The sequence below is a fragment of the Taudactylus pleione genome, unplaced genomic scaffold, assembly GCF_031769625.1.
Source record: "Taudactylus pleione unplaced genomic scaffold, aTauple2 ptg000006l, whole genome shotgun sequence".
Taxonomy (NCBI): Eukaryota; Metazoa; Chordata; class Amphibia; order Anura; family Myobatrachidae; genus Taudactylus; species Taudactylus pleione.
Genome location: NW_028284409.1, coordinates 21,809,812 through 21,830,766, shown reverse-complemented (window position 1 = coordinate 21,830,766; position 20,955 = coordinate 21,809,812). Strand labels below are relative to the sequence as shown.

The 20,955-nt window shown below is 42.8% G+C and overlaps 1 protein-coding gene across 2 annotated transcripts in view; it reads left to right on the top strand.

Annotated features, from left to right (window-relative positions):
- PEX3 (peroxisomal biogenesis factor 3) overlaps positions 1-20,955 on the top strand; it is a 42,983-nt gene that overhangs the window by 1,374 nt on the left and 20,654 nt on the right. For both annotated transcript variants that reach the window (XM_088454954.1, XM_088455028.1), the window contains exons 2-8: positions 270-358; positions 9,267-9,398; positions 10,869-10,950; positions 15,976-16,019; positions 19,324-19,445; positions 20,196-20,262; positions 20,387-20,441. In XM_088454954.1, coding sequence (XP_088311080.1) covers positions 289-358; positions 9,267-9,398; positions 10,869-10,950; positions 15,976-16,019; positions 19,324-19,445; positions 20,196-20,262; positions 20,387-20,441 — 572 coding nt within the window. In that variant the 5' untranslated portion in view covers positions 270-288. The remainder of the gene's footprint in view (positions 1-269; positions 359-9,266; positions 9,399-10,868; positions 10,951-15,975; positions 16,020-19,323; positions 19,446-20,195; positions 20,263-20,386; positions 20,442-20,955) is intronic.

Here is a 20,955-nt window from a genome sequence, read left to right as displayed (position 1 = left end):
TGGAGCTAATTATTTTATTTGTGATTCAGTGAGGAGACCTGGAAAACATGCACTGTTTGGGGTCCTGAGTACCGAGTTTGAGAACCTGTGCACTAGGCTAATTAAACTCTCAGTGTCTCCCTTCGATATGATATCCTGACTGTGCACATATAAATCGTACTACACATGCACCCATAATTTTACTCATTTAACAAGAGAAAATTATTTGTGTCTTTTTCTTTAAGTTTCAGAATTGCAGTTTTTCTCTTTGTCTTTTATATCATTTGCAGGTCAGCTTTTAAGTAAGCTATGCTCTCTGTTTGGAATTTCTTGAAACGCCACAAGAAAAAGTTTATTTACTTTGGTGCTTTTGCTGGAGGTACTTTCTTGTCATGTTTGTTAAATCCTAGAGTACAATAAACTGGATACAAATAAACCTTGTACAAAGTGAAGTGAATAGATTTTAAAGGTGTTCTCAAACCAAGATAGTTTTTTACTAACCTGTTATGTGTGGGGGACGTTGTTAAAGTGTATTTGAAGTTTATTACTTTCCTGGTTGCTGCCATATTTTGTTGTAGTGTGTAGCAACATTAAGAGCCATTTACTAAAAGGCAGAAGTATGGTCCTGGTGCACTTATGCCATTTTATCATATATATAACCAATTTCTTGTGATGCTCCATCTACAGTGGTTGGACAAAGTAATGTAGAATTCTAGATGCCAGCATGATCTATTCTTAAGCCAGGGAATAAGTGCATCAGTTGACCTCAATTTTTATGCACTTAAGCCACTTGGGATTTCGCTAGCCCTGTCTACGGAATTAAATATTGATTAACTGATTAAAGTAGGTAGGAAAATAGAAACGTTCCTGCTTAATATGACCTGAAATGCAAAAATGCCATGTTGTTATTCAGGACAAATCATTTGAATGAGATCCAAAAGGTGGAAACCACACATTTACGACTATGGGCTGTATTCAATTCGTGGCGAAAACTGACGATTTTCGCCCAAAAAACTGAGAAATCTGTAGTTTTTTGCCAAAAAAACAGGTGAAAAGTTTTCTCAATCTCAGACCAGAAGAAAAAAAATGCAAAATACTTATTTTTGCCTAAAAATGTGGGGATTTCTTTCAGAACCATTTAGACACCTACCCTAAATATAAACGACTCCAAAATTTTTTGTAAGTTGCGTACTTTGTCGAAGAATGACCGCGCAAATTTTGGGTGAAAAAAAAAACCCATTGAAAATGGTTTTAACGTATTGGGTCTGATTGTTCTGGGGGCCTGATGGATGCGTCAAGTGTTTTAAACATAGCACGCGGTCACAGCAGGCGGCTTTTAATTATTTTTAAAATTGCATTTTTTTCCGACACGAAAATAGCTTTCTATCATTTTCAACTTTTTTTTTTATTTTTTCACCCAAAATTTGCGCAGTCGTTTTTCCCCACAGTAGGCAACTTACGAAAACATTTTTGGGTAATTTAGCATTAGGGGTGGGGGGCCGAAGGGTTCTGAAAGAAATCTCCACATTTGTAGAGAAAAATAGGGATTTTGCTTTTTTTTGTTCACCTGGTCTGAGATTGAGAAAACTTTTCAGTCTATCCTATTATCGTGGGTGCAATAATATCGTCACAAAAATCGACCGATATTGTCGCCGCTAATTGAATCCTGCCCTATGTTCTTTGCATTCTTCTATGAATGATACAGGATAAGTACAAATGTCCCAATTCACCCAGGGCACAGTGGCTCCCCAGGAGTTTGATGCAGTTACCCAATTTTAGCTAGATTTATCAATCCCTGATGTATGCAATAGGATACATATGCAGATACACTTGCACATAAAAAGGCATTGTTTGCATTTAGTGTTCAGTGAAGAGCATCATTGTGGATTTAGTGTAGTGTCATGTTTGTGATATTAGTAAAGTGTGTAGAGAATATATTTTTCATTTATAATTAGTTTAATGTGCCAAAACATATTTCTGGGTAAATATATGTACTATAATGTGCATGTAGTGTGTGTTTTAGAATACAGTATAGGGACATAAGTTTGAGTTTTCGGATGTCATGTGCAAGATGAGTTATACCATTTGTTGTGTGCTGGGAGTGTATTATACTTATTTGTATTAGTGTTAATTGATGTTATTATACATTTTTGTTATGTTTGTGTTTTTTAGTCCAGTATATGGGGACATATTTGGTAGTTTAGTAAGCATTGATACAATATAAATATGATTTGTTTGAGTCAAGTATGCATGTCTTTTGTTAAGTCCCTTCTCCACTGGCTGTAGTGCAGGAAATAGAATGAATCTTCTTTTGACCCGTGTAGTTCACTGATTGCACACAAATCACTAAAAGACAATCAGGAAAGAGAGAATATCCAAGATAATCTGAAATAATCGCATACATACTTCACAAGTTAAACAAATGCAGTGCTGCCAAGATGTGTATTAAAAGCACAGTGCTACTAAAATAAAGTTCAAACAAAGAGGGATCAGTAGCATAAAATTGCAACCCCAATGAATAATGCAGCCTCACCACTAAGCATTCTACACAGGGAGGATTCATGTCTCCCGCAAATATATTTCCCTCTTTCCTTGCAATCTCTGTTTTTCTTGTATGATAACCTTTGTCTTTCAACATCAGGGTCCATAGGGTATCCACAGGATACCTTGGGTTATAGGTGATGACGTCAGGCATCGGGCACCATAGAGTTAAGTTTTCAGCCTCCCAGGATGCACTAGGGTCCCTCTCCTATACCCCGCCCCCGAGCCAAGGCTTCTTAGTTTCGTTTGTTGCCCGGCTGGAGTCGGATGCACCTGTTAGAGGGGGGCTAAGGATAGCCCCTGAAGTTTTCTTCAAAGCAGCTGTGGCTGCTCATCTGGATGTACAGCATGGACAGTCAGTACTGACGTCCATGCTGTCTTCCCTACACCCCCGCCAGTACCAGAACGCCGGTACTGATCCGGGGATGCTGGTAAGCATCTGGGGTCACAGCTAGCAGTGACCCCAGATGTTTGGGACCATGGCTGGATCCAAGGGGGCAGCAGGTAAGCAGCGGGGTCCCGCAGTGGGACCCTGCTGACACATGGTCCAGAGTCCCCAGGCAGGGGGCTCCCTGGGAACTGGCTGCAGCGTGGAGCCAGGTACCTAACTTGCGCTTCCACTACCCCCCTAGGGCAGCGGACCGCGGCTGAGCGGACCGCGGCTGAGCGGTAGCGCTGCGGCATCCCAGAGGTTAAATGCATGCCAGGGGAGTGCGTCTTCCCTGTAACACAGCCGGCGCCTCCCCCGCTGCACACAGCCCTCTCTGCTCTGCTGACTGGCCCTGTGGCAGCGCTCCTCCCCCAGGCCGGCCTCCTCTCTGCTCCTCGGTGGCCATCGTTCCTGGAAGCATGGTGAGCGCTGTTGGACACTGAAGATCGGTGGCATCGCGCTCTGGGTCCCCCGGCATACCTCTCCTCCGTTGGCTTAAGGTCTGTGTATGCAGCGCTGTGTCCTACCAGGCTCTGTGTCTGCGTAGTTGAGAATCAGCGCTGATAGTGCAGGAATTGATTTCTTTGCATTGTATGTGACTTCTGCTAGCATCTGCTGCCTGTACTTTCACTTTCTACTGTCAGCCATTTCACTGTCCCTGATCTTTTTCTGCTAAAGCCCTTGCGGTGCGGTGATTGCAGGGTGGTCTCACACTGTACTAACAAGTATCAGTGAGAGGAGTCACATACTTATCATCATGGCTGAGAGTGACTTTCCTCTCCAGCTTATGTGTACTACATGCAAGGTACCAATAGCGGAGGGGGAGGGTAACGCAGAGGGGCTATGTCGGCAGTGTTATTTATTGGCGCGGCCAATTACTGTCACGGCTCCGGTACAGGAGCCGCCCTGGGCTTGTTTCGCCAAAGCGCTTACAACCCTCGTGGGCCAGTTAGCTCCGCAGCCTGCGTTCTCACAGATGGGATTGTCCCAGCAGTCAGTGGTGTCGTCACCCATGCAGGGTTTCCCAAGACAATTGATGGTACCCCACAGTCTCCCTATTTCCCCTCCCCAAGTCTCTCAGGAGCCTGCGTGGGTTAATTCACTGACAAGTTCTGTACAGCACTTGTCGGACATGTTACAAGGGGAGTCTGTGTTGAGGCCACATAAGCGGCCGATGGCGTCTCTGTCCGCTCCTTATGAGGATGACGACGTGACGTCTGATGATGGGGAGATTCTGGATCTTTCTGACCAGGAACCTCTCCGTACTAAAGAATCGGACACTAGGTCCAAGGTGTATATTCCTGGACTTATTCGGGCAGTCCGCACAGCTTTAGTGATTGAGGTTGAAGGTCCTCAGGTGTCCAAGTCTAAATATGCCCTTTTTAAGGATATTAAGGGTGACGCCACAGTGTTTCCTCTTTCGGGTCAGTTAGTGGACCATTTAGAGGAGGCGTGGAAACATCCTGGCAAACGGTATCAGCCTCAGAGACGCTTGGCGGTGGCTTATCTGTTTGCGGATAATTATTTTTCTAAGTGGGAATCCCCTCCACAGGTGGATTCTCATGTGACACGCCTAGTTCGTAGTGCCACATTGCCCATGCCCTCCATGTCTTCCTTGAAGGATGCTATGGACCATAAGGTGGAGATCTGCCTAAAGTCCGTTTATTCCCTTGCGGGGGGCAGCTAGGCCGGCTATGGCCAGAGCTATGGTGCGCTGGGCTGATAGTTTGGAGGCGTCTTTCGATTCCGACTGTTTGGCTGAACAGACCGAGTTGATAGGCAATCTCCGGGATTCGGCCACTTATATCAATGAAGCGGCTTTGGATATCAGTACCCTGGCGTCTCGGATTTCTTCGGCAATGGTTATGGTTGCGATCTTGGAAGGCGGACGCTGATTCCAAAAAGGGCTTGGAAGCTTTGCCTTTTAATGGAGAAGTCCTATTTGGTCCGGATCTGGACAAAATTGTAGCCACGCTGGCGGCAGCCAAATCTGCATGTCTCCCGTCTGCTGCAGTTCCTTCCAGTTCAGGTACGTCGTCCTTTCGGCCTTACAGGGCAGGCCTAAAGCACAGTCTTTTCCCCGTCAGGCTGGCCCCAAAAAATCATCCAAGCCCCGGAAACAGGCCTGGAGTACCAGACGTCCGGCCCCTAAGCCAGATGACAAGCCTGCGGCCTGACGGTCCGGGCCTCCCTATGGGGGATCCCAAAGTGGGAGGCCGCCTGCTGCAGTTCGCCCAGTGTTGGTCGGTTACCACGACAGACACTTGGGTTCTCGAGGTGGTTTCTCATGGGTACGCCCTCTCCTTTCGGCACAGGCCCCCGTCTCGATTCTTCACCACGGGTCTTCCATCAGACCGGAACAAAGCCTTGGAACTGCGGAAGGTTTTGCACACTATGCTCCAGGCTGGAGTTCTAGTGCCTGTTCCATTCTTCCAGAGGGGCCAGGGTTTCTATTCCAATGTGTTTTTGATGCAGAAACCCAAAGGGTCGTATCGTCCGATCCTCAACCTCAAAGCACTCAACAGGTCTTTGCGGGTGCCGAGGTTTCGGATGGAGACCCTACGGTCCATCATTCTGGCGCTGGAACCTGGGGATTACATGGTGTCGTTGGACATACAGGACGCTTACCTGCATGTCCCTATTATTTTACTCCATCAACAGTTCCTCAGGTTTGCAATCCGCAACGACCACTTTCAGTTTCGGGCATTACCTTTTGGGCTGGCGACAGCACCACGTGTATTCACCAAGGTGATGGCGGTCATGGCGGCTTCCCTGCGGCAGCAGGGAGTCCGCATGTTGCCATACTTAGACGACCTTCTGTTGGTGGCAGGATCTCCAGAGCTCCTTCTACGCCACTAGGACCTGACCATTGCGGTACTGCAACGGCACAGCTGGTTGATAAACTGGCAGAAGTTCACCCTGATCCCGTCTCAGAGGATTCTGCACCTCAGAGCCTTATTGGACTCCGGACAGCAAAGGATCTTTGTGACGGGGGAAAAGATCTCTGCCTTGCAGTTGAGGGTGCGCAGTTGTCTGCAGAATCGCCGTGTGTCTCTGCACTCGACGATGAGGTTACTGGGCTCCATGGTGTCAGTATTCGACATGGTGGAATATGCCCAGGTTCACTCCAGACCTCTGCAGCAATTGATCCTGTCCAAATGGAATGGACTGCCTCAGAGTCTAAAATCCCAGCTCCTGTTGATAGCTCCCGCGTGACCCCGGAGGCACTGGTTCTCAGACCTCCAGGGACTGTCCGTGGACATTCCTCTGCGGTTGCCGTTACGCCCGGACCTCCTGTCACAGGGTCCTAGTCTTCACCCGGACCTGACTCGGCTGTCTTTGACGGCGTGGCTGTTGAGAAGGCCATGTTAAGGTCCAGGGGGTTTTCCAGCTCTGTAGTGCAAACAATGCTAAGGGCTCGGAAACCATCCTCTGCAAGGATTTACCATCGTGTGTGGCATACGTTCTTCCAGTGGTGTCGGCCGAGAGTTTATGCTCCTCGGGAGTTCCGTCTGTCTAGTGTGTTAGCTTTCCTACAGGCGGGACTGGACCATGGGCTTCACCTTGCGTCTCTGAAGGTGCAGGTGTCTGCCCTATCCGTCTGGTTCCATCGTAGGATTGCTGCAATCCCTGATGTGCGCACCTTAATGCAAGGTGTTCTCAGAAGTCAGCCACCTTTTGTTTCACCGGTGGCGCCTTGGGATTTAGCTGTGGTCCTGAGGGCTCTCCAGGGACCGCCGTTTGAACCACTGGGCTCAGTGGACCTCAAATGGCTGACAGCTAAAACAATTTTCCTTCTGGCCATTGCTTCGGCCAGACGTGTTGATGACTTAGGGGCTCTCTCATGTAGACCCCCTTTTCTGATTTTTCGTAGGAACAGGGCGGTGCTGCGCACTTGTCCTGGTTTCCTTCCTAAAGTTGTTTCCAGTTTTCACATCAACGAGGAAATCGTTGTGCCGGCTTTTAACTCACCTGATCTTTCAGTGGGTGAGGCCACTTTGGACGTTGTGCGGGCCTTAAGGATTTATGTTGACCGCACTTCTTTGTTTAGGAAGTCGGACGCCTTGTTTGTCCTCTATGGCTTCCGTAAAAAGGGTTGGCCTGCTTCAAAGCAAACTTTGGCAGGCTGGATTCGTATGGCCATTTCTGAAGCTTATCTTCATGAAGGCCTTCCGGTTCCTTCCTCTGTGAGGGCTCATTCCACTAGGTCTGTGGGTCCTTCGTGGGCTGCTCGACGTGGTGCCTCTGCAGTCCAGATCTGCAAGGCTGCCTCATGGTCCTCGGGCTTTTGTGAGGTATTACGCGTTTGACACCTTTCCTCTCAGGATGCTTCCTTCGGGCGGCGGATTCTCCTTTCAGCACAGGAGCGTCCCCACCCTTAAAGGATACTGCTTTGGGACATCCCCAAGGTATCCTGTGGATACCCTATGGACCCTGATGTAGAAAATATGAGATATGGTAAGAACTTACCTTTGTTATCTCTATTTCTATGAAGTCCATAGGGTTTCACAGGACTCCCGCCCTGTCGCACCTGTGCTGCAGATGGGCTTTGCTCTGTTCACCGGTTTTTCCGTCTCCCTCTGGTGAGAATGTGATTCTTGTGTGTGTCCAGATCTTTTTTTCTCTCTTCCTTCTCCTCCTCCGGCCTATGGCTTGGTACGTAACTGAGATGCCTTGGCTCGGGGGCGGGGTATAGGAGGGGGACCCTAGTGCATCCTGGGAGGCTGAAAACTTAACTCTATGGTGCCCGATGCCTGACGTCATCACCTATACCCCAAGGAACCCTATGGACTTCGTAGAAATAGAGATAACAACGGTAAGTTCTTACCATATCTCATATTATTTCACATCCTATTTAACGCACCCTTCTTGATTTCCCTTCTCTTCAAATAAAAACAGGAAATATCTGATCAATACATATTCATTATGTGATCAGACATGGAAATATCCCACTCAAGCCGATAGTGTTGATCTACAGTACTAACTGCATTTACCAACATATGAATGTCCTGCACAAGCCGATAGTGGTGATCTACTAACTGAATTTACCCACATGTAAATGTCCTTCACACGTCGGTAATGATGATCTAGGCCTATTAACTGCATTTGCCATCATAGAAATATCTCACACAAGTCAATTGTGGTGATCTACAAACTGCATTTACCAGCATGCCAAGTAGCAATGCGAGTTATTTTTATCTGGTTAGTATCAGGCAAATTTTGAGCCCACACTCTGAGATATTGAGACAGTTGTTTTTTTTTTTTATCTTGGGCGACAGTTTTATGATGATGTCTCACAGGGTGAGTAGCCAAACTCGTTGGTTGGGTTTTGTAAATTCAATGTGTACGGCACACATACAGTATGAGGAGTGTGCTCTGATAATGAGGCCTTTGGCTACAACACTTTTCTGAAATAGTTGCTGTTTAACACTAAGAAACTATGGGCCTGATTCAGACCCACTCGCAAGCGGCTGTCCGCTCGCAAGTGGGTCGATGTTGTGCACTGCGCATGCGCACAACGGCGGGAGCTCCGTCGTGCGCATGGGCCAGACGCGACGAGCGAAGGACTTTCCTTCGCTCGTTGTGTCTGATCAAAAGGGGCGTGCTGTCGATGTTGATTGACAGCACGCCCCCTTTGCTGGGCGTGCCGGGGGCGTGCCTCCCTGACGGGGGCGTTCCCAAGGGAACGCCTACTGTCAGAAGCCGGCCCACTGACATCACTAGTGATGTCAGTGGGAGTGATTTTGGCTCTGATAGAGCCAAAATCACTCCGGGCCTTGCGGTTGAAAAACTCAACCGCAGGCTCCGGCTCGCAGTGGCGATGGTCGCGATGGTCAAGACCATCGCGGCCATCAAACTGCACGCTCGTATAGGCTGTGGGTGGTGACCCACAGCTATACGAGCGTCCAGGAGGCCGCTCCATAATTATGGAGGACGGCCCTCATTCAGAGCGTGCGCTCTGCTCAGAGCATATGGCTCTGAATGAGGGCCTATGTTTTCTGTACCTGCCATAAAAGCAAACTCCACTAATTCCAGGAAAAAAAGTTACCTTACTGAGAATCCAAACACCCAGCATCTGTACCTTTCCAGTATGTGTGTTTGATTCCATATTCATATTGAATACTCAGATTGAAGGACTACTTCTATTACAGCTTTTTCCACAATGCAAACGGATTCCGGTAGCATGTGAATCATCCTAGTTTTTTAAGAAGCTTTCTTTACCCAGCGTCCCTACATTTCCTGAAGCAAGTGATATATGCAGTATATGGTTTTTAATAATTTTCTTTTTTTTTTTTTTTTTTAATTTAATTTCTAGGTGTTTACCTCCTGGTAAAGTATGCACAAAAGAAAATCCGAGAAATTCAGGAGAGAGAGGCAGCTGAATACATTGCACAAGCACGGAGACAGTATCATTTTGAGAGCAACCAGAGAACATGCAACATGACAGGTCTCTATTAGTGTTTAATGTTATATGTCAATAAGTGATTATTAGAAGGTAACTGAATCCCCAAAAAAGAAATATGGTAAACAGGAGAATAATATAATAGTGCATACTACTAAACCAGCTATAGCCCTACCTTTTGCTGAGGGAGGGCTGGTGTTATGTGGTTACAGAGCAGCACCTTACATAAAATAAATTATTATTACTGTATTAAATTATGTAAGATTTTCCCCATTACAACAGGTTACATACTTAATGGAATTAAAATACATTCAGAGAAGTGTTGGACATAACTGATTAATAAATAGCCTCCTATTAAAATACATCCAGGATCATTGGTTTCAGACGGTCAGCAAAATAAAGTATTAAAACTACAAACACATTTATTGTAAGTACATATACAACCTCGTGTAGTAAGAGTGCATTGTTTATGGATCTGGGACCTTAGAATATAAATTTGTTGGCTTAATAAGGGAACGGCATGACTGAGGGGACTGGCTAATTTTACACTCAATTTTTGCAAGGACTGTACGTCATGTCATCCTTTGTAGAAATGCTCTGCCCCCTCCCCTATTTTAGGTACAGGAATTTGGTGCTCTCAAGTGGATTTGCCTACTTTTTGCATTACATGTATATGTAAATTCAGTTGATTTATGATGTATTATGGGGTTTTTTTTTCTTGTCCCTTGGCCACAATCAGCAAACGTGCTATAGTAATAGTATGTTAGTTTGTCAGTCTATGTTTATTTTTTCCCTGTTGAGTTAATTTTTTTTGTTTTAGTCATCATTATATATTTTTAATCAAGTTTCTGCTGTTGATAGGAGTTCTTTAGTTATGCGCTGAGTGCAGCAGATATATGTTATGTTTTGACAGACTATACACTGCACTTTGTGATCACACACAGATCATATCAGGGACCTTTGCATTAAGGCAGCAGCACCTCATAATTTTTTAAAAGGGCCATATGAAAATCTGTAGTTGCCACCTATGGCAGCGGTAATTACAGTGCGTCATGCAAATGTCCATCAGCAACGTTGCAGGTGAAGAGTGCAGCAATAGTTTGGAAACAGTTCTCACAATTATTTTCTATTTCACATTGTTTTGTCAAATGTTAAGCTACAATGCCCATAGTTCCTTCTGTTATCTGCTGAACTATTGATGTGCTTTATGGGCATTGTAGTTCTGTGTTCAAGTGGTTAGTGCTGCATTCTGTGGCACTGTTCACAGACTGTTATTGATCACATTATTTTTTCTAAGGAGTGCATCCCCATTTATGACATAAATGCATACAGGCTTATTGTGTCAACCATAGTCTCTAATCTTGTGGTCACATCATCATGGAGTACTCCGGCGTCTTTTCCAAGTAATAGCTTTTAAATCGGACATGAGTAGCTTTTAAATTAACTTGTGTCAGTCATTAATAAGAGCCCTTTAATAAACCCTTTTAGCGTCTCTCTCTCTCTTTTCCTTCATAGTATTATCAATGCTCCCAGCTCTGAGAGAAGCTTTAATGCAGCAGCTGAATTCAGAGAGTCTAACCAGTCTGCTGAAAAACAGGTATTATTTTTATTAATATTGTCTATTTATAGAGCATAGTTTCCTGAAACTCTTTATTATGGTTTTAACAAATAGGTTATCATATATTTTATTATTTATTTATAAACATTTGTATAATGCCAGCATGATGCTTTACAATTGGGAACAAAAACAGTAATAAAAATGAGACTAGGCAATAACAGACAGGGCCCTACTTGCAAGCTTAGACTCTATAGGATAACAGGATTTTAATACACGTGGTTAAGTGCCACATATTGGTAAAACCAAACTGCAAGAGTAAAAGTGATTGTTGAGCTTTTATGATCTAGTCATACAGCAAGGTTGGTCTGGGGTCGGAGGCTTGGCCGAGTATACAATAGTAACACACGTAAGTTTTCTGTGAACTGTGTAGATCAGTGGTAATGTGGTGGAATAGAATAGTGAGGATGTAATTGGGTACTATATTTTAGGGTGGTTATGTGGATGGTTTTGCTGTGTGATGGAGGACATTCCATAGATTGGGTGCAGCCTGAAAAAACTCCTGCAACCATGAATGAGAGAAGATAATGAATGTGGGTGAGAAACACAGAGCAGAGGTATTGAGTTTGGAGATATTTTGAGATAAGAGAAGAGTTGTATGTTTATGTAGTTTGGTTGATATCCTTGCATGTTAATAGAAATATTTTTTATTGGATTCAGTAAAATATAAGCAACCAATTTAGGGACTAACAGATGGGAGGGGATATAGTTTAAATACAGCAGGGAGGGAGGGTTAGGATACTTACGGACAGGTGTCCGTATCCTAACCTGTCGGGATGCTGGCGTCGGGATTCTGACCAACAGAATCCCGATCGCCGGCATCCTGTACCCAACCCATGAGAGAAGCAATATAATAATGATTTGCTAGGAAGATTAGTCTAGCCCAGTGGTTCCCAAACTGGGTGCCGTGGCACCCTGGGGTGCCTGAGGGCACTTGCAGGGGTGCCTGTCCTCCACCACATAACTGAACTTAAGAGTGACATATAATCACAATTTCATTTAATTTTTGCTAAATTTCTCAATAAGAAACTCAGAGGTGCCTTGGAAAAAATGCTGATACTCTAGGGCCATGATTCTAAAAAGTTTGTGTTGTTTCTTACACACATTCTGAGGATAATAATAACTTCTAGGACACTATATTAAACGAGAGCTTTTTATTATTACAACGTAACTACTTTTATAATCTGACATTTTAAAACAATAGATAGTAGATACATAAAACTAACAAAGTACACATCAGCCATTATCTCTAAAATATGGACAACTACACAAAACCTCAAACATCCTTCCCCCTCTTCCCCCCACTCTGTATACCATACCCCCAACCACGGCATGCCTGGATCCCTAAACAAACTCCTACCTCAACTGCACTAGAGTACCTAACAAACCTCCAACACAGATTAAGGTCATGGTGCATCCAGCCCAGGAAAAAAAAAAGTTAATATAGAAACTCCCAAAGGCAATAAACAAAAAATAAATAGAAAAAAAAACATCCTCACCGAACATATAAACAGAACATACAAAGATCAAATGGGAAAACAAGGAGAAAAGGGTTGCGGTCATACTCTGGAAGCACTTAACTACCAGCGAACTAGTGAAATATATACACTTGATATAACAGTAATAAAGCATTTAAACAGAATAAAAAAATTAAGCAGACTCAGAAAGAGACAATGTAATAGAGTACAAAAGTATAATACGTATGTGCACGAAAGTCAGTCCTGGAGGAGTACCCCAACCAGGGGCTTTCAGATCTTGCCATGTTGCAGCCTCATGGGGAGATTCAAAGAAATGGGTAATGGGTATGGCCTCCCGAAACTACCCATAAGCAAGCAGAAAATAACATGGAGTAGTGGAGCTGTAGGTCACGCAGATGTCTCTTTACTTGGGCAAATTGGGAACAGGAGTTTTGGACATCAGCAGAGAAATTCTGAAAAACTGCAACCCCCTGACGAATAAATTCCAGTGGGTTTTTAGTCCTAGCAATGCGAAGAACAACAGCCTGTTCCAGAATCTTTCCAACAAATTTCTGTGGGGGAGCTCCTGACGGAAGAGTTTGTGTTGGTACATGGTGAGTCTGTTCAATAGCAACTGCAAACTTCTGTAAAGCAGTCTCAGCCAAAGCAGCCGCCAACCAGGATTCCAGGAACTTCTCAGGATTAACACCTTCTGCTCTCTCAGGCAAACCAGCAAGAGGAATATTATTGCGGCACCCGTCAATATCCGTAAGCTTTTGCTGGGACACTACCATCTGAGATTTCAAGGAGGTCTGGTGGCCAGGGACAGGATTACTACAGTCCTCGAGGGTAGATATATACAATTCTCAGTCTCACCAATCCTATCCCTCATAATTTGCATATCTTGACAGAGAAGGGAAAGTCATTTGTATCTCTGCTACCTGATGCGTCACCCTTTTTTCCAAATTGGTAATGGCGTGGAGAAGCAGATCCGTGGGTTCAGGCAAGGCAGGAGAGGACTGCATGGAGCCAGAGGCTAACTGACCCCCCACCACAGCAGGAACATAGTGTTTTGTGAAACAGAGCAGTTAAAACTTAGCAGGGTAGCCCTGAACAATAGTTCAGAGATACAGGGGCAGCAAAATAAGGAAAGGGGTGAGGGCACCTTTACCTCCTTAAGCCCAGGATATTTCAGTGGAGCCAGCATAACAGGCGGTAGAAGAAGCAGCAGTCTCAGCTGCAGCCTCAGAAGCTACACAGGGTGAAGGATGAAACCAGAGTACCTGGAGGAAAACTATGCAAACACAGAAGAACATAGAAACTCCACACATGTAGGTACCTGGTGGAGAATCAAACTCCTGCCTCCAGTGCTGTGAGACAGCAATACTAACCACTGTACCCCGGTTACCTAGATGAGAGAATTCCTTGCTGACTTCAGGCTAGGCACACTGGTCTGCCTAATACCCATGCACATGGATGGGTACTGTACTGTAACGGTAGTAAAGCTGTGAAATTCCTTACCACATGAGGTGATAGTGATAAGTTATAAGAAATAGTATCTGTAATTAGTGGATGACAATATTATTTTATTTATAAAGTGCCACAAAGTTTCCACACTACCGTACAAGTATTATACATAGTAACAGTGTAACTTGACATAGAAGTACAAAAGTGTGTAATTATATTGCTATATCTTGTACCTATATAAATAAATGTAGACTGTGTAGAACGAGGATGTAGGACAAGCGATGGTCAGTACACAAGTTTAGAGGTACACCGTTGGCTTGGATAGTGCTAAAGGAGGAACAAGATTAATGAGGGCCCTGCCACTTAAAGCTTATTTACTAAAGGGATGGGAAACAGTTAAAGGGTGAAATGTTTAGAACTGCATGTCAAGGGTGGAGAGGTAAGTGAAGATTAGGATGAGGGCCTGTAGGCTCTAAGTTCTGTTTTGAGTGCACATTGAAGAGGTTACAGTAGTAGAGTTGAGAAATGATGAGTGCTTGGATTAGAGTCTTGTTGGCATATCTGTGAGAAAGTACCTGATCCTAGAGTTGTTGCAGATTTGGAAATTGCAGAAATGAGAGATATTTTGAATGTGAGGGATGAAGGAGGATGGGTAGTCAAGGATGATACCCAGGCAGCAAACTTAATGGGCAGGTAGATGTTATTATCAAAAATATAGAGTTGGGGAGATGAGAGATTATTTAGTTTATGAAAGAGCTAGAATATACAGGACAAGATGGTAGAAAGACTAGAAGATACCCAGGAAATAATTAATTAGGGAGAGTCATCAGCGTAGAGGTGGTATTGGAGACCAAAAGAGCTGATAAGGTTTCCAATGGATGAGGAATAAATGGAGAATAGGAAGGGGCAAAGGACAAATCTTTGTGGACACCCTAATGGAAGGGGGGGGGGGTGGAATGCAGAATCAGAAGTAAAGACAAAAATGATTAGTGAGGTAAGAGAACCATGAGAGGACAGACTAACAGAGACCGATGGAATGGAGAGTTTGAAGGATAGAAGCGAGTGATAAATGTGAACAGTATTACACAGATATAGGAGGATTAGACTTAAGCATTGGCTTAGATAGTGAGAAGGTTATGGTGACATTTTTGTAGAGGGAATGGTAACTGGATTGAAGAGGGTCAAGAGTGGAGATGCATGTGGTGAATTGGTGATATACCATTTTTCTAGAAGCTTGGAGGCATAAGGGAGAAGAGATATGAGTGGTTGTAAGAGAGAATCCTGGGTTAATCTGTAGTTCTTAAGGATGTGTGGCATGATGGATGAATGAGGGGACATTGTCAGACAAGAGTGACTGGTTGAAGAGATGGGCAAGGTGGGAGTAGTTTTTAGGAGAGAGGGAGCTTAGAAGATTTGAGGGAATGGGGTCCAGAGAGCAAGTGGATGGTAAAGATGAGGATAGGAGGATAATCTACTTTGTCCCCAATGGTGGAGAGGAGGAGGACACGGTGGGAAGGGAACGGATAGGCAGAGACTGGAGTGATGATATTGGGAATTTATCTGATCTCCATTTTTGGGTTAGAAATGTTGCTTCTTTAGCGAGGCTTATAACAGTGACAGTAGGGTGCCAAAAAATCTGGTTCCTCGGGACCAGCTCCAGTTAATCAGCAAAGCAAGCGGAGGGAGAGTGTGCTTTCCTGCATTCACCTCTGCTCCAATGAATACTGTGCAGGCTCCTGCAGTTATTAGCTACAATTATAAAGAGCTGAGTATTGGCACAGGAAAATTTGATTATCAGGTGGGGGCAGACTAGGGCAGTGCAAGGGTGCATTTGTAAAATTTTGTAAGTGATGCTCACTGTGAAAAACAGCGCAAACTGACTTGTGTAGCAAACCTATTTTATGGTTTAGTAGATAGAAAAAAAAGTAATAAGTACCATGATTTCCTTTTACTCTACAAATCGGGCACTTTTTGTGTACCAATTCCATAATATTTAACGTGTGCTTTTATTGTGAGGATGAATGATTTCTAGTATGTTTTTGGCAATGGATTAATTAATCAAACTCTGATTTGTGTTCTGCAGACCTCCAAACAAGATAGAAATCTGGGAAGATTTGAAGATTATTAGTAAGTCAGAATGAGATTTGTGTTTGATCTGTTCACTTTTGACACATCTAAACCTTCTTAGTGAAATCAGTTTGGTTTGTGAGTAGTAAAGGTGTAAACCTCTCAAAGTTGCATGATCTATATTGCATATACTGATATATGAATATTTACCTAGTTGTACCTTTATTTCTTTTGGTGACTAATATTAGTGTGGGAATGCAAAATTGAGAATTATCCATAAATCCATTCTCAATACAGGTAGTGGACAAACAATGGAAACACATGGGAAAATGAGGGACACCATGTATGTTGAAAGCATGGGCTTCCATACAGGTGTAGTTCTTCCATCAAATAACATCCAAGCATGGTCAGGGCCATGTATTAGGAAAATGCCCTTCTTGGTGACTATCATCACTGCAAGTGGAGAATTCAGAGATTTTGAAAGAGGGGTGATTGTTGGGGTGCATTTGACAGGAGCTTCAGTGAGCAAGACTGCTCAACTTGTTAATGTATCATGAGCAGTTTGATGTCAAAGGGACATTGGCTGTCAAAGCAATCCTAAAGGCACGTCAACATAGATCTACGAGAGAGTATAACATCATTAGCAAAGAGCTGCAGTTTGTGGAAGCACATTTCCAGTGTTTTGCATTCATAAAGAAGGGCAAAAAGGGAGGAACTGCAGATCAGTTAATTGTAACATTTGGCTATGTTTCATAAATAAATGGTCCAATGATAACTCCACAGAGCAGGGTATCATAGTCTGTTTGCAAGACATAAACCACACATTACATCTGGCAATGCACATGCACAAATTCAGAGGTGCAAAGAGGATAGGCAACTCACTGCTGAGCACTGGAGGAAGGTGAAATGTTGAGATGAATTATACTTTATCCTGTTCTTGACACACAGGAGAGTGTACATGTGCTCTGATCTCTAGATGCCCTGAGAACTTGTAAAGAGTTCTGGCGGTTAACTAACATTGTGGGTTGGTACGGTTTGGATGCAGCTATTCAATTAATACAGGTTGAGTCTCCCATATCCAAAATGCTTGGGACCAGAGGTATTTTGGATAACGGAATATTCCGTATTTTGGAATAATTGCATGCCATAATGAGATATCTTGGGAATAGGACCCAAATATACACACAGAGTGCATTTATGTGTTATATACACCTTATACACACAGCCTGCAGGTAATTTTATATATACAATATATTCAATAATTTTGTGGTTCAAACAAAGTTTGTGTACAGAAGTGAAATTCATTTGTTTCATATACACCTTATACACAGAACCTGAAGGTAATTTTATACAATAATAATTTGTGCCTTAGACAAAGTTTGTGTACATTGAACCATTAGAAATCAAAGGTGTCATTATTTCAGTCATGCTACAAAAATTCCGTATTTCGGAATATTTGGATATGGGAGACTCAACCTGTAGCTACTTAATGTCACTAAGTGATCATCACCTCATGTTGCTGTCTGTCTGCAATGACAGGAGGCGTATCTTCCAGTATGATGCCATATAGAACACGTGCTTGCCTAATGATTTGATGAGTATGACACTGATGTTCTCCATATATAATTGCCTCCTCCGTCACCAGATATCAGCCCAATCAAGTCTTTATGGGATATCCTGGAACAAGGCTTGAGAAAGCAATGCTCTTTTTAATGACTTTATTGATGTGTTCCTTTATTTATCTTTATTTTAAAGCTGTACATATAAGAAACTATTTACTGTCTTCATTGTTCAAATATATGTTTGGAAAGATCCCATTGCTAATATTATAATCTCACAATCCCGAAATGAACATAACCGTTTATATTCCTAGTAGGTGCTATAATTTTATTGGTGATTGTTTATACTGTAGAGTACAATAGGTTAATGGGTCAATCCAACAACAATGGGTACAAAAACAGTTGCTTGACCATTTTTAAAAAATATAATTTTTTGTTAGTTATTTCCCTTATATGCCAATAGTTCAAAACTGCTAATCTTTATTTTTTTACTTGCTTCCTTTTCGAAATGGTGGCCATCTTTAAATCATGGCAGACAGTGATTTTCATGTTTCTAGACATATATGCAAATGAAAATATCTTAGGACGGGGATGTGGTAGAGCCTTCTGACAAAACCATTGTTCTCAGCAAAGTTTGGGCTACATTTTTTGTCTGATGCATATATTACCTTATTTCACTTTAATGGTGAAAAAGAGGGGCTCAATGAGAACAAAAGATGGGAAATCTCCTCAGAATGTTTAGGTTGATTATTGTGTGATCGTCCACTTGATGATGTTGTCAATTCAATTGCATTCAGTTTCCTGGAACTCAGGTTGAGTCCTTGTTGTTCTTCTGAAATTAGGTCCTTGGTCCTGATGGATGGTAGAAAACAATGTGAATGTCCTTGTTCTGCATGCTGATGTCATCCACTTCCCCCAGCTAACACTGTCCATCGTACACACAGGCAACTGATCTTGATCTTTGATCTGCTAACACGCCAGCTAATAGGATAGCCCAATACTGATTTTTTTAACAAAAAGTTTTCTCCGGTGAAAGCTTTTCACAGAAAAACGGGTTATCGCTAATAGAATATCCCCCATAGTGTTCCGAGTAGAGTGAGACTTCTGTACATTATACCAAAAGTGTAAAAATAAGTAAACAACCATAATATTTATATAAACTTTTACAAAATAAAGACTCCTAAAACCCTTGTTCATCATTTTATTTTTATTAAATATTAAAGAAATTCTTCTATCTTGATCCATTACACAGGAGAAAATATATTTTCTTATTTGGGCTTTATCTGTCTGCAGTCCAAAAGGGAACAACTAAACGTGTAAAACCCACATATAAAAAAAAATTACCCACCAGCTAAAGATAAAAAAAAAAAAATAAGATTTAAAAAGAAAATAAACATTAAAATAATTACTCCCCTAGTTTAAATGACCAATCATTCAAATCCAGAACAGATACATTGAAAATAGTTTCCATCAGGCTAGGCTTTAGTACATTAGGCATTATGATAACAGGTACTGGGATCAAAAAATTGGAAAGTGCATATTTTTGACTTGATAAGTGATAGAACTCAAGCGCTGGGTCACAATAAATAAGCTACATGTTATGATGTGCTGAATGTAAAATATTTCACTTGATGATCTTAAAGTTCTTCTCAAATGCACAAGTTATATGGAATATGTATTTGCATCTGCTTTGGCAGCTAGCGTCATAGTTTAAGATAGGTTATTTTAATGTTCTTAATGGTTATGCCATATATACAGGTTTATATCGCAGTAATCAATGAGTGTACTTCCTTGTCATTTCCCAGGTTTCACTAGAAGTGTAGTAGCTGTTTACAGTACATGTATGCTCGTTGTTCTCCTTCGGGTTCAACTAAACATTATCGGTGGATATATCTACCTGGATAATTCTGGGGGGAAAAACTGCATGGTAAGTAGGAAGCACGCATGAGCACGCTGTCTTTTTGTTTGTCTCTTACTCTGAGATTGTTTATTATATTATAACACTAATGTTACAGTGTTCTCCCCAGAAAATTATGACAGCCTGGTGGGGGTCTTCGCAATAATGAAATGTTGAAATCCTGTCCTTATATTGCCCTCACAACTAACTGAAACTGTTGTGGTGAACACAGTATATTTCCCAAAGCCATCCCTGCTATTCGGCGCCATTGTTGGACCCAGGTTGTTACTGACAGTTCTAGGGTTCATTGCGGAGACAGGAACAGATTATAGTCATGCAGCTTTATTGTACAGATGTGCGATCAATGCAGGAGAGCTAAGTATTGCCATGATCAATGAGCCAAATGCTATGAAAAAAAACACTGAGATTTAACTCATTTGTAGGGTGCCCCAGATTGTGTCTCTCTATTCACTAACACTGGTAATTTGCATTTAATAGCAATAAGGAACATGCATAGATACACAAGACCTTATCCTCACAGTGTATGGTTCCTACTGGTTAAAAGAAAAAAGTAAAAAAATATTGTAGACCTACTAACTGGAGAAAGCTCACATATTAAATCAAAAAAGGATAAGCAACCTTTTCATTCTTCACTATTTCTATCACTGCAAATTGTGATTTTATTTTTTAAAGCATAAGGAGCACAGAGGTATTGCTATGTTATCCCACCTAAAGTGCTTACACTAATGAAATTATGTTCTTTTTTTTTTTTTTCCCCAGGGGCTTCAAGCATCACCTGAGGTGCAACAGCAATATTTGTCCAGTATTCAGCACTTCCTAGGAGACGGTATGACTCAAGTACACATTTTGCTGGCCTTCAGCTAGCTGATTTTATACCTGTCACTTAGTGCCAGAACATCTGAAATGCTGCAGGAAGTAAAAAACATCATCTGTCATTTATTTTATCTCAGGTCTGACCGAGCTGATCACACTTGTGAAACACGCTGTCCAGAGGGTGTTTGGCAGGTAATGAGATTTAATGTTCTTATGTTACAGTTGAGCACTATTAATAGAGATCCATCTTACAAGTCCTGCTACTGTATTAGTCTGTCACAGGAGATAGTAACTGACAGCAGCAAGTGTAGCTACATCTGCACAGGACTGGGAGTTATACAGTGTATGCACCCATACGCCCAGGACTGTAACTAGAGATGTACGACTGGTGCCACCGCACAGAGCGCAGGACTCTGTGGGTGGCATCGTCTCCGTCCCATGGTGTCTGGAATGGCACCCTGCTATTCAGCCAGAACATCCTTTAGACACTGCAGTCAGGCACCCTGTAGTGTGCGCAACTGTTCTGGAGCATCCTCGGGGCACGCCAAGTCAGCGCTGCTGTCACACGGAGGGGCGGGACCGACGTAATGACATCAAGCGCCCAACGTTGTGCGCCGGGCTGCCACAGGGCACATTTAAGCCCTGTTATGGCCCTGCATCAGACATAACATAATAAACAACACTGACCGATGAAGTGAATAACATT